The sequence below is a fragment of the Schistocerca piceifrons genome, chromosome 3 (genome assembly GCF_021461385.2).
Source record: "Schistocerca piceifrons isolate TAMUIC-IGC-003096 chromosome 3, iqSchPice1.1, whole genome shotgun sequence".
Taxonomy (NCBI): domain Eukaryota; kingdom Metazoa; phylum Arthropoda; class Insecta; order Orthoptera; family Acrididae; genus Schistocerca; species Schistocerca piceifrons.
The window spans coordinates 846,813,675-846,826,707 of NC_060140.1; the positions used below are offsets into that span (position 1 = coordinate 846,813,675).

The following is a 13,033-nucleotide window of genomic DNA, read 5'->3' on the forward strand; positions in this document are numbered from 1 at the left end:
TGCCAATTACTTCATAAACAAAGTTGTTTACAAAATTTCAGGGACAAGTTTCTTTCATATCAAAAATATTTGGATAGCTCATAATATCGCTCACCAAAAGATTGTTCAGAGAATATTTATTGTAGAGTTTGTTGAAATAGAAATAGTTCTCCTACATTTAACAGGTGAATGAAAAGTGTGGTAATGAGCACAATTGGTAACGTAAGTTATTTCCAGAGTGCAGCTCTTAAGCAGTCGCACTACATTTTCTTCTTTCATGTTACATGTATCTTTACTGTATTGCAGACTTCTCTGGCTACTGAACTACTCACTAATAGTTTTGAAGAAAGTTAATCTGATACATCCTATCTGGGATGTAGTTTTATTCTTTTTACACGAAGTTCGGCATAATACTGTCACAGGGTCATAAAGACCTGACCTCGTTGTCCACTTGGTTCTTGTTTGTGCGCACTTTTCCCATTTTTGTCCCTTGAGTTCACTGTTCTTTGGTTGTTATTTGTCTTTAAATAGTGTTGTTACCTACAGATTTATGCATAGTGCAGACCTTAAGAGCAATATTCACAATTTGTATAATGGGCCTTCTTGAGAGACACTAAGAATTTCTACTGTTATATCCTGTAAACTTGTTCCTTACAACTCAGTCATTGTTGCAGTATTATATTCATTGTTGTCTATACTTTGCAATTACTGTTATTCCTGACAGTTATTTTAAAGGGATATGTTAATTGCATGACATTCATAAATAATGCTAGTAGAAACGTGGCACATACTCATGAATTGTTTGTAACAAAATGCATGCTGTTTTCATCCCTTACTCAGAGCCCAAACTGAAGTCAGGCTGGAATTCAGAAATTGACATTAGTGTAGTAGTTGGAGATTTTGTAGGGAGACATTATGATGCTCTTCTTTCCAATTTTTAAACACTTACTTCCTTTATCTATTTTCTACTCAGTTCTAGTTTTGTGTCTGACATCATGTGTATAATTCTATCTTTTTCAGGAGATGCACGATTCTGTTGCATTTGTTCCTCTTTAATTACAGCGGCATCCCATTTGTTCATATACAAATAATTCTTTAATGTTTGATTTTCTATTATAGCCAACTAATAAAAAAGTCTCACCTCGTAGTTTCACCTCATACTTGTATGGATTTTGTTCAACTTTAGCAAACTTCCTTTCTCTGCTGCACCTGAATCTTTACTAGGAGACACCTAAGATTTAGAAACCAGAAGATTTTATTCTGTTACTCTCTTGTATCATAACTTACTTTTGAAGAAAATTCACACCACATTTGCTTTCTGAAGACCAGTGTAATATCTTACAGCACACCTCATTTGATTTCTGTGCCAAGATTGTAATGAATTAACCCTTTTTTTTTTTTTTTTTTTTTTTTTTCGTAGCACTCTGAACCGTATGATCAGTTGTATGAGCGTATTTGTCACAAAAGGAAAAAAAAAAATGCTCACCACATTCCAGTGTCAAAACTTGCACAAACACGATTTATTACGAGTGAATGGACGTATGTATGTGTGATTTAGGCATTTTGAGGTAGGCAGGCAGTAGTAGTCTTATTGGGTTTACATACATGTAGCATGTATGTGCGTATGTAGTGTGGTTGGTTTCCATTTAGCTTTCTTTATTAAATTGTAATTTAAAAGTTTAAAAGATAAGTAGGCTTTTGTTCTGTCATGGCTGGGGAGGGTTCATTTAGTATGTGGGGTGGGTTGGTTTGCAAGTTAGCCTTTACTAATGATCTTCAATTTTCTTTCCCTTTGAGGAAATCCTTCAGCGCAGTCAAGGAACATCATCGCCAAACTGGAAATTTCGAGGACTGGTCTATATTGTAACAAAACATTCACAAATCTTACATTTCACTATTTCTGACAACACTTTCAAAGATCTAATTAGTGCTTCTGCATGTAAGTGAAATATTTGTTTCCTTAAAAGGCTTTTTCATATTAGATGTGTACGGTACAGAAGATACAGGGATGGCATATTAATTGTGAGTGTATGTATCGATTGTATCACATTCAGTAAAGGAATCTGCTGGCAGTGTTTGGCATTGTCCAAATGCTTATCTAAGCATTCAGTCTTGTTTATTTACCTGTCTGTTACTCATCTATTCACCTGTATAGTAAGTGGCTACTTTCATTGCTTTCATTATTTGAGTTCCACCCAGCATTTTACAGTATCATATTAATGTTGTACTACAATTTTTGTCTTGCAAGTGTATATCATCTCCTTCACCTTAAAAAGCTGAAAATTGTGTAGTTGGATAAGTGTGGCTGCTGATTACAGCAAATCTTTTTGTCCCTTACAACATTTACTTCAGCTTCAATTTTAGTCTCACAATACTGATATTTTTGGTGATTCTGAGCATTTTTTCCATTTCACAGATACGTTATTCTGTGTTCTTCAGTTTGGTCATAAAAAGTTGTAGCTGACCTGTCATACAATAGAACAGATTTAGTACATGCAGCACAAAGATACAGTTTTAGTATTGCTTGTTAAGCTAAATGATTGAGTAAAATACGTAGAGTGAGAGCAGATATCGATTTGCTGTCCATTCAACCTGATATATATAGAGTACCTGAATCAGTGCAGACTACTCATGGCTGGATGCTTCTTTAAATAAACCGCAGCAGCTTCTTTACTTCATCTTTCTCTACACTAGTTAGTGCTCATCTCTTGTGGCCTTGTTGTCAGTGAGACATGAGACTAACTTAATGGCATGTTTTTATTTTGCATTTTAAGATAATATTTTCATGATTTTCAGTCTTGTTATTCAGGTCTTTTATACTTAATTGAAGCAAGGTGTCAATTCCTATTCTAGGCAGAGATATTCTGAATCTTGACCTGAGCTGTTTTCTGTTAATTCTACTTCAAGAACAGGTATCACATAACACTTTGTAAAGTACACTCCAAGACAAAAGAAAAAGACACGCCATGAAAGACTTATCCGAATGGGATTGAAATTGGTGTACGTGATGTTCATGTACAGACAGACAAATTATTACCAGTTCAGAATACTTCTATGATTTATTCAAGGGAAAGAGCTTCACAAATTGAGCAAGTGAATAATGTGTTTCTCTACATCTGGGCCTTGTGCAAGCAGTTAATTGGCTTGACACTGTTTGATAGACTTACGGATATACTCCTTAGGTATGTCATGCCAAATTGTGCCCAGTTGGCATGTTAGATCGTCACAGTCGTGAGATGGTTGGAAGGTTCTGCCCGTAATGCTTCAAACGTTCTTAATTGTGGAGAGAGATGGTGACCTCGCTGGCCAAGGTGGTGTTTGACAACCCTAGAAGACAAGCAGTAGAAACTCTTGTCATGTGCAGGTGAGGCATCGTTTTGCTGAAAAGGGCAGGATGGCTTTCTATGAAGGGCAACAAAATGGGGTGTAGAATATCATCAGCATAACACTGTGCTGTAAGGGTGCTGTGGATGGCAACCAAAGGCCCCTGCTATGAAAAGAATTGGCACCCCAGACCATCATTCTGTGTTGCCTGGTCATATGGCATGTGACTGTCAGTTTGGTATCACACCACTGTCTGGGGCATCTCCAAGCACGTCTGGCCTGTAATCTCATTGACTGGAATAGATTTGTCTTCAGTGATGAGTCCTGCTTCAGGTTGATCCCCAGTGACCAGTGAAGGTGTGTTTGGAAACACCCCAGACAGCAGTGGGATACCACCCTGCCTGTTGCCCACCATATGGCTTGACAACTAGAATTTATGGGCTGGGTGCCGTGGCTTTTCATAGCAGGACCCCTTTCGTTGTCATCTGCAGCACACTTACAGCACAGTGTCATTTCAATCATATTCTACACCCTGTTTTGATACCCTTCATGGCTCGCCATCTCGGGCTCATATTTCCTAAAGATAATGCCCCCCACATATGGCGAGAATTTCTACTGCTTGTCTTCGAGCTTGCCAAACCCTGCCTTGACAAGCAAGGTCATCAGATCTCTCCGCTATTCAGAATGTTTAGAGGATTGTGGGCAGGGCCCTCCAACCAGCTCCAGATTTTGACAATCTTAAGTTGCCAATTGGACAGAATTTGGCTGGATATCTCTCAAGAGGACATGCAACAACTCTGTTAATCAAGAACTGCTTGCATAAGGGCCAGATGTGGATCAACATGTTATTGACCTGCTCAGTTTGTGAAGCTGTTTCTCTTGAATAAATCATACAATTTTTCTGAAATTGTATTTGTTTGTCTGTAGATGTACATCACATTTACCAATTTGTCCCGTTCAGATAATACCTTTGTGGTGTATTGTTTTTTTCTGCCTTGGAATGTATTATCAGTAATGAAGAACAGTAGGAAAGCTATGCATGGGAAAGTAGATGTGTTATGTACAGCTATTTATGTAAATGTGGTCCACAACAATAAAAAACATAAAATTTGAGGTTGATGAAAGGGCACTCAACTGACTCTACTAATTATGTGGTACAACTTGACCATCAGGAAGGTTGCATTGATGGTCACATCCTTGTGGATTACAAACTTGTTTGTTAATGGAAAAAAGTGTGTGTGTGTGTGTGTGTGTGTGGGGGGGGGGGGGGGGTTAAATTGTAGAGGCAGGCCAAGGCTCAAATACATTAAGTAGATTCATATGTAGTTTGTTTCCTCCATAGCATGGCAGTAGCATTACCACCGACCACGCAGGGAGGCCTAGTTTCGATTCCTGGCAGGGGACTGGGTGTTGCGTGATTTTCATCATCACTGGCACTCGAGTCACCGAAGTGGCATCAACTAAGAAGACTTACAATACGGCGACTGAATCCTGAAGGGGATATCTCGGCCAGTAAATGCCATACGATCATTTCATTTCACTATCCAGAGATGAGGAGGCTTTCACAGAACAAACTAGTAAAGGAGGTTGCATCTAACTGGTCTTTGGACGTACTAGAACTACTAAACATAAGAACAAAAGGGTAGATAAAGCCATGAGAGTGACAGTATAATGCCACAGTATAGCTTCTTGATTTTCGTTGGAGACAAATATATGATTGTTTGATGCAGTGTCTTGCTCTCTTAGCAGGAGACTGCAATATAAAATGGGTATTTCTTATATCAGTTGGTAGTTGGATAAAATCTGCTAATTACACCCTACATTTCAGAATTAATATGCCTTCCAGTTATAAATGATTATTGTGCATAAATACGAGGGATATTTTTCTGATAGTGATACACAGTTTCCACTTATAACAATCTTCCTCTGTTGGAATGTTCTCCTTTGCCTAAAATCTGACCTTTTTTTTATAGCGTCTAAATTAGAATTTCATGCTTTACAGAATGTTTAGGGTAACAAAGCATGAATATGTTACAGTAGTGTCATGAGGTTGAGGTCTGGTGAGATTCTCTGATTTTGAGAGTTGTGGTTAGTGTGTCATGTATTGAAAGGACTAGCACAGTCATTGGATTAAGTGGAGGTACATTCCATTATCACATTTTTAAGGAACAAATATTAAAGGAAAGCAGTCCATGTTCTGTCACTTCCAAGAGACATTTTTGTACTGACTGGTTTTTTGTTTTATGCATTAACATTTAAATATTTTCACATTGCAAGTATGTTGTGGAAACAGTAGCAAGGCATAGCCATCCTAATGTAGGATGAGGGACAGATTCAAGTTTTAATGTTACATGTTGCAGCAAGTTTTGTTTCTGTAAACGGTTAGTTGTATTCCCAACAGTTCTTTTCCTGTATGTATCAGAATGATGGTTACAGAGAACTGATTTGGGAAATGGTCAGAAACAAATAGTAGATACATGTAACTCTCACTGATTGAGTTACAAAAGGAGAACATTCCAGACACCTGGTTGACATTATGATAAATTTGTAATATGAAAAAGCCTCAGAAGATAGGGAAAGTAAAAGTCATTCACAAATTGTAAGAAGTATTTTTACTGGACACAAAGGAAGAACCAACACGGATCAACTGCGGAGAAGCTGCAGGAGAAGTTTTCTTGGGTGTGTGATTGTTGTGTGAGAGTTATCAGAAATCTATTAATCACCCCAGCTTTTTTCTAGGTGGCTATTAAAATTCATCCATGGATCAAGATGTTTGCAAACAACCGTTTGCTGAAGTGTAGCAGCAGGATGGGCATGTACGTATCTTGGCAAGTTCAACATATGCCCAAGCTCAAGCAGTCTGAAATTGTTCAGTTTTCATTGTCTAGATATTTTTCTGTAATGGAACATCTTTTTTTTAATGTAGGAAACAAGTCTTTTATGTATGTTTGCTGAGAAGGAATTAATCTCATTTTTACCATTCATTTGTTAGCTAAGTTTCCGAATTCATATGCCATGTAAAACTTTGCAGCGCAATATTCAGTATGTTTTTAGTTTAGATTTTTTGTAACTACAGTGTAAAGATTTTGATTGCTGAACAGCTCCCTAATAACAACTGCAGAGGCTTATTTCTGCTTGTGTGTTCCTTGTTATGTTCTCACGTAATAATGAAGAGCATATCTGTTGCATTTTAGCTTCTGAAAGATCTTGCACTACTACCTCCTACATATTTAGGTACTTGGTAAAAAGTCAGTAATTTTACTTCAGTGTAGGTGTGATTCTCCTCCAGTCAAGATGTACACACAAAGTTAAAAAATACATAAGCTCTTATTGACATATCCAGATCACATGATAAACGCGAATTTGTAGAGAATTAGTGAGTTACAGACAAATAGTGGAATTGGAAACAGGTTGTACTTTTCATTAATGAGCTTATGGAATATTTTATGAATTTATTCTTCTGGGACAAAGGAAATAGGTGTATTGGTTAAGGAAGGGAAGGAGGATAGTAGTAAGATGCACAAGAATGTGTGTTAACATTTTGCTCTCTGATGGGAGGAAGGAAGAAGGAAAGGAAAGGAAAGAAATAAAAGGGAGGGCAAGAAAACATTAATTAAAAGATAATATGGAGATAAGAATAGGGTGAACAGAGCTGTAGGACAATAAGTGAATATAAATTGTACTGTGGAGGGATAAGTTTCCATTGTATTTTGAAAAAGTTGTTATTTTAAAGACTGTAATATTCAAATATTATAATAGTTCTTGCAGAACAGTTGTAAACATATGACACATGTTAAAACTGTCGTCATGACCTGGTTAGAGACTAATTTTATTGAATTAATATCTGTGGCATAGCCGTTTTCTATTGGATTATTGTCGCGTGGTACGTAACATGTATTATTAATTATTTCCAATGGTATTTGTTCTACTGCTCTCTCCTGAATCAGTTGTTGTGCGAAATGAAAGTCTAGTAGAATGGAAAATTCCATGACAATATATTTTCATATTGTAATACTACATGTGAGTAGCAACTCAGATTTTTTTGCCCCTCTTCTTTTTTGTACTATTCTTGTAACAGGCACTTGCAGCAATTATAATTGAAGCACCCTACTCTGGTATTAGAGTATGATACAGATATTTATCAGAGTGGACAGTTTTGTTTCAGTAGCATGTTGGATCTGCTCTTTGGTATGCAGGCTGTTGTGACTGAATTTTCACTGTGTCAGTCAGAAGTGCAGCACCTTTTTTGAAACTGTTTTTTGTTTCTTCTTCTTAAAGCTTTTTAACGGTTGTTGTGCTCACGAATTTTTTTTGCATCAGTCATATTGTTGTATCATAATGTCTTAATCAGAATTTTTCTACAAATTTTATTTTAAGCAAAAGTTTCAAAATATATGCTCTGTATGAGTGTCCATATGGATGCACAATAAGATTCACAAAGGAAAAATCTGTAACATAACATCATAAAAGTTCAAATAGACTTTTTACTGCATTTTGCTTTTTTGTGGTTTCTGAATCTGCAAGTGACATTATAAGGGAAGGGAGCTAAAGAAATTTAGCTTCCAGTTATGTTAAGGAATGTTTTGAACATGAAATGAAACTATTTAAGGATTTCTCTTCAAAATGACATATGTATAATATCTGTGCAGTGTTTGGTTCTTGTGCAATAAATAATTTAAAATGTTTCCGGATTTTATGTACACCCTGTATATAAATTCCATTTGCAGGTTTTCTTATGTCATATGCATTGCTTTCTTCTGCTTCAGCACATATATAGTCGTATTGTCAGGGTAACCTTTAATTTCAATATTGGGTTCTCCTAAGATACTGATTGCGAATTGTCAGAAGTGAGCCACTCGTAAGTGGCAGCAAACAATAGGTACCAGAAATGGTAAAAATGAGGCTTATTTTCTGCTACAAACTGTTCCATTCTGGAAAGGAATTGTACCTCATAAAATTTTCGATTACTCCTGTAAATTTAATTTGAATAGCTGTTCAAGCTGAAAGTCTTGTTAGAAAATATTAAGCATTTGTGGCTGTAATAATGACCAGCTTAAACATTGTGAAGAAAATATGGTATATGTAAATTGATAATTTAGCTGTGTTTAAAGTAATTTTGAACAATTTGAAAATCGAACTGGATATTTCGGACTGGGGAGGGGAGGGGGTTTGCAGAAGAGCAGCGAGTGTATATGTTCTTTTTGTTTCTTTGGATGACAAGATTATACAATGGACTAATACAAACACAGGTTATGGAGAATGTTCTTCTGGGGAAGGGGGTAGAAAGTTTGAAATGAGATAAGAAAGAATAGTAGATGCAATTGGGGCAGAGTTACGTTGGAAAGAGAGTTCAGTCCATGCCATCCACTAATTTTAAGAATGCAGGTTGCAGAATATGTAGGTATTGTCCCATATGCTTAATTGTAATAGCTTAAATAAGCTCTGCCCTTATATGCATTTCTAAGTAACAGAAGATGGCAGTTTTGTTTGATTATCCGTATCCCACATTAACATTGCATTGAAATAAAGATGGAATGCAACTGTGGCTTTTTCATAATTCTGTTGTGGAGCTTTTCATATATTTAGCAAACCACTTATAATTTTCATTGCATGCACTTCTCTCATGTCTCACATGTTGATATTATTCATGAATGATATTGTTGCTGGTTAATTGCATATTAAAATTCGTTTCAGATTCAACGACCATTTGACATGTTGAAATCCTCATTTGTTTTGTAGGTCTGGGATAGAACGCTCAGTCTTCCATTATCATACGTATTTCAGTAACACTCTGAACACAGTTGCTTTCATATTTGGATTTATTGTATCAGCGTCTTTTGAAAATGAACATTTCGCAATACAAATTTAGTTGTAACACTGCTGAAATAATATCAGGCATTGACTTGGCTTGGGCAAATGTTCCAGTGGTGGCTTTCACAAATGATTTTGTTTGTGAGTTAGTTCTAACATTCTTGTTGTGTGTCTATTCCCGTCATGGTGAAATGTTCAGAGTCTTGTAGATATTCTGTTTATATCCATCTATATTTGTTGTGCTAGCTGCCACTGTTTTTCAAAACATATTCAGCAGTTAAGTCACTAAGTAGTTTCATTATAATACATTCAAAGTAATAGCAAATTATAAAAAAATAGATTTAATCTAGTTTAGGTCTAAGGTGGTGTAAGCTGTGCCTGTGCTAATACTGTTCTGTTGTGGTTCCAGGTGGGAAGACACCTGATCTTGGCTCTCGAACATATACGGAGATCATGAAAGAACAGTTACTGCGTGGTGAGGAGACTGAGGTTTGTAAAATCTTACTCATTTCTAATGGCTTGTGGTCTGATAGTCACCCGTTGTCATTTCTCAATGGTTCCATGAAATAACTTCAGAATTGAAATAAGTTTGTCAATGTTAAACCACATTGATGCAGCTTTGATTAAATTTCCTCAGTAAGTCATGGTGGCAACTGTGATTATTATGTGTATCAGGTATTGTTAAATGGTTTTGCTTGAAAGTAAATCCTAGCCAGAAGCTTCACTTTCAGGAAGAATATCCAAAACGTATGCGATACTAATCAAAATACAGATAATCAAAATAGTAAAGATAACCACTGATCATATAGTTGAATGCTGGACAAGCACATAAACAAGACTAAACATATTGCATTCACATCAGCATGCATGGCTCCATTGTCCTGGGAAAGAGTATTGTCACTCTGCGTTAGCCTGTGTAAGATTGTGGTAGTTTTGAGTGCCGTACCACTTATTCATCAGTTAAAAATCATTAAATATTAGGTTGATGCGTAAGTTCATACCATTTTTGTTTTTCATGTTGATATTATGGTTGATATGGGTTAATTTATTGATTGGTGCTATTTGAGTTTACATAATGTGATTTTGTCATTTGGAGATACTGAGTGGAATTGTGAACCCTATAAAATGGATTGCCAATTGGAGAAATTGGAACATTTCCTCTGTTTGAGTTCGATAGAGGAGTGACAGCAGCTGAAGCAGCCAGAAACATTTGCACCATCTATGCAGATAGTGTCTCTGGACAGAGCATGGCAAGAAAATGGTTGTCTCATTTTGAGGAGAATCGTTTTGACATTAGTGATTCTCCATGTTCAGTAAGACCTTTGGGTTTGATGGAGATAATTAACATCCACGCATTAATCCACATCAGTGTGTACTTGAGACCTGGCAGATGTGATGAACTGTTCAACCATCGTGCAACATTTGCATGCAGTGGAGGAGGTACAAAAAGTGAATGTACGGGCACCGCATGCTTTAAGCCAGTACCACAATACCTCTACAGGCTCGTGAACAACACTGATCATTTCTACATTAATGGTAACAGGAAATGGTGTCTTCATACTAACATAAGGAAAAGAAAGGAGTGGTTGAGCCCAGACAAAGCAGAAACTCCCTGCACAAAGACATGCGCGCATCCACAAAAGGTAATGTTATGCACCTGGTGGAACAGCTGTCCTGTCATGTAATCATCACTGCTGACATTTATTGGCAACAACTGAGATGTCTTGTAGACCAAGTCCAAGAAAAATGACCAGGAAGACAGCGTAAAGTGATGCTACTCCATGATAACACCCACCAGCATTCTGCTAGGCTCACAACAAACACTACGGGATTTGGATTAGGAAGTCATTTTGCCCCCACCTTATCTGATTGTGTGCCCTCAGATTTTACCCTTTAAGGGCTCTATCAAATAACTTCAAGGAACTTCCTTTCTGGATGAAAATGCACTCTGCACATGGCTCGATGAGTTTTTCGACCTCAAAACCTCATGATTTCTACAGTCGCAGAATCAAAAAGTTACCCCAGCGTAGGCAGACTTGCAAATAGTGAGGGAGAATATATTATTGATGATGAAAGTCTGTTACGTGTGTCAGTTGTGTTTATTAAATTTATAGAATAATGCTATGAACTTGTGCACCAAATTAATAGCTTCATAATAATACATTCGAAAAAACAGTAAATTATAAACAATAGATTTAATCTGGTGGTTTCCTCAATGGGCATGCTGACATTCGTTAGTATCATGGTATCAGCTGTTCGTTAAATGGTTGTGCTTGAGATTTCATCGTAGCTCAGAAACTTAACTTTTTGGAAGAACTAGTGCTGAGCAACGGTTGGCAACTGGCAGATTCCTGTCCAGATATGGGCTGAAGAAAATTGAAAACTGGACCACCAAAAAAATATTTTCTAACTTTAATTTCTCCTCAGATTTTAATTCAAGAGACAATTCTCTTACTTTGTGCATGCCATCAAATCCCTTCGCACTGTTAAAATCACAACTGAACTGCAAGTGCAAGAACCTTTTATAATGGACTCTTGAATCTGTCCTCTGCTAACATTATGTCTTATGTTCTGCAACATTGCAGACAGTCTGACAGTTAGTCATATTTTGGCTAAGGATTGGTGCAGGGACCCCGACATTAAAATAAGGTAAAAAAACAACCTAACTTAATTCTAGTGTGTGTCTGTGCACACATATTTGAGTGTCTTGATTTGATGCTCTCAGAGACTAGGGTTATGTTTGTTTATGTTTTACTTTATTTTAACATCAGCAGTGCTGAAATTTTACAGAGAAAACTGCTCTGCTCTCCACCAGTTGTTTGCTTATTTTTGTTGTTTATTGCCATGTGGTAATATTGTTTTGTGCATCAATCAGTGTGTGTCTTAAATTGTGTAAAACTGTCAGTGAAAATATAAATTGCACTAACATCAGTTTTTGTGTTATTTTTTGACATTGATGAGGGTGAAGTATTTAAAGATGAATTAATAGTACTATTGCCGTTGAAAGGCAAGACTCGTGGAGAAGATTTTGATGAACTCGTGGCAAAATCAGACAGTAGTTATGATGGAATGGTTTCCCTTTTAACTTGCAGGGCTCTTATGATGATGGGCAAAGAAAAAGGCTCGGTAAAGAGTATCAAGGATAAGACTGCTGGGTTCAGGCAGTTCAAGGAGTTTGTCAGACTGTGTGTGTCAACATATTCTGACTGACTGCAGCACAACAGTGTTAGCTAGCTAAGTGAAGACAAAGTAATAGCACGATCCTGGCAAATAAAACAAGTAATATCATTCTTGGAGAACTTGGGTACACAGGAAGGAAGGGAATACATGGAAATACTAACAGATGCCTGCAGTATACTAGCTGTGGCTTTGTTGAAAGACATTCTGAAAATTTAAACTTACTTGACACTGAATTATAAGAAAATTTGAAGTGAATATGTGGTTCAATGCAAAGAGTGTCTGCTTTCCATCACAGGCTGGATATCTATTGAAAAGATATTTGAAATTAAGAATTTGTTTTTCGACAGTACTTGAATATAAAAAAAGAGTTTGAAAATAGACACTGCAGTGTCTTTCTTTTATGGCAAATCTTGGCAAGGAATTTTCAGAAAGATTCCAAGACTTTACATAAACAGGGAAGTTCACAGTTCTTCAAATTCCTGTATGGAGTTTCTCCAGTGGCAGAATGGACTAATGTGGCTGCAAGTTGCCCGGTCTTCCAAAGTCTTCATTTCAAATGAAGATAATTGAATTCCAAGAATATATTTCCTCGTAAATGTACGAAACTAGATCCACTGAAGTATTTTGGGGTAAAAATCTTTCACGAAATTACTCATATGCAAAAATTGTCTGTTTACATGCCTATTTTGTTAGCTCCGTGTACATGTGTGATTCAACTTTTTTAAACATAAATTGCTTG

At 36.7% G+C, this 13,033-nt stretch overlaps 1 protein-coding gene across 2 annotated transcripts in view; it reads left to right on the plus strand.

Annotated features, from left to right (window-relative positions):
• The window catches only part of LOC124787728 (splicing factor 3B subunit 1), a 62,737-nt gene that overhangs the window by 16,114 nt on the left and 33,590 nt on the right, over positions 1–13,033 (plus strand). The window contains exons 1-2 of one of the 2 annotated variants that reach the window (XM_047254576.1): positions 6,097–6,119; positions 9,524–9,603. In XM_047254576.1, coding sequence (XP_047110532.1) covers positions 9,568–9,603 — 36 coding nt within the window. In that variant the 5' untranslated portion in view covers positions 6,097–6,119; positions 9,524–9,567. Of the gene's footprint in view, positions 1–6,096; positions 6,120–9,523; positions 9,604–13,033 lie in introns of those variants that run through there. The other variant, XM_047254575.1, reaches the window with a different exon arrangement.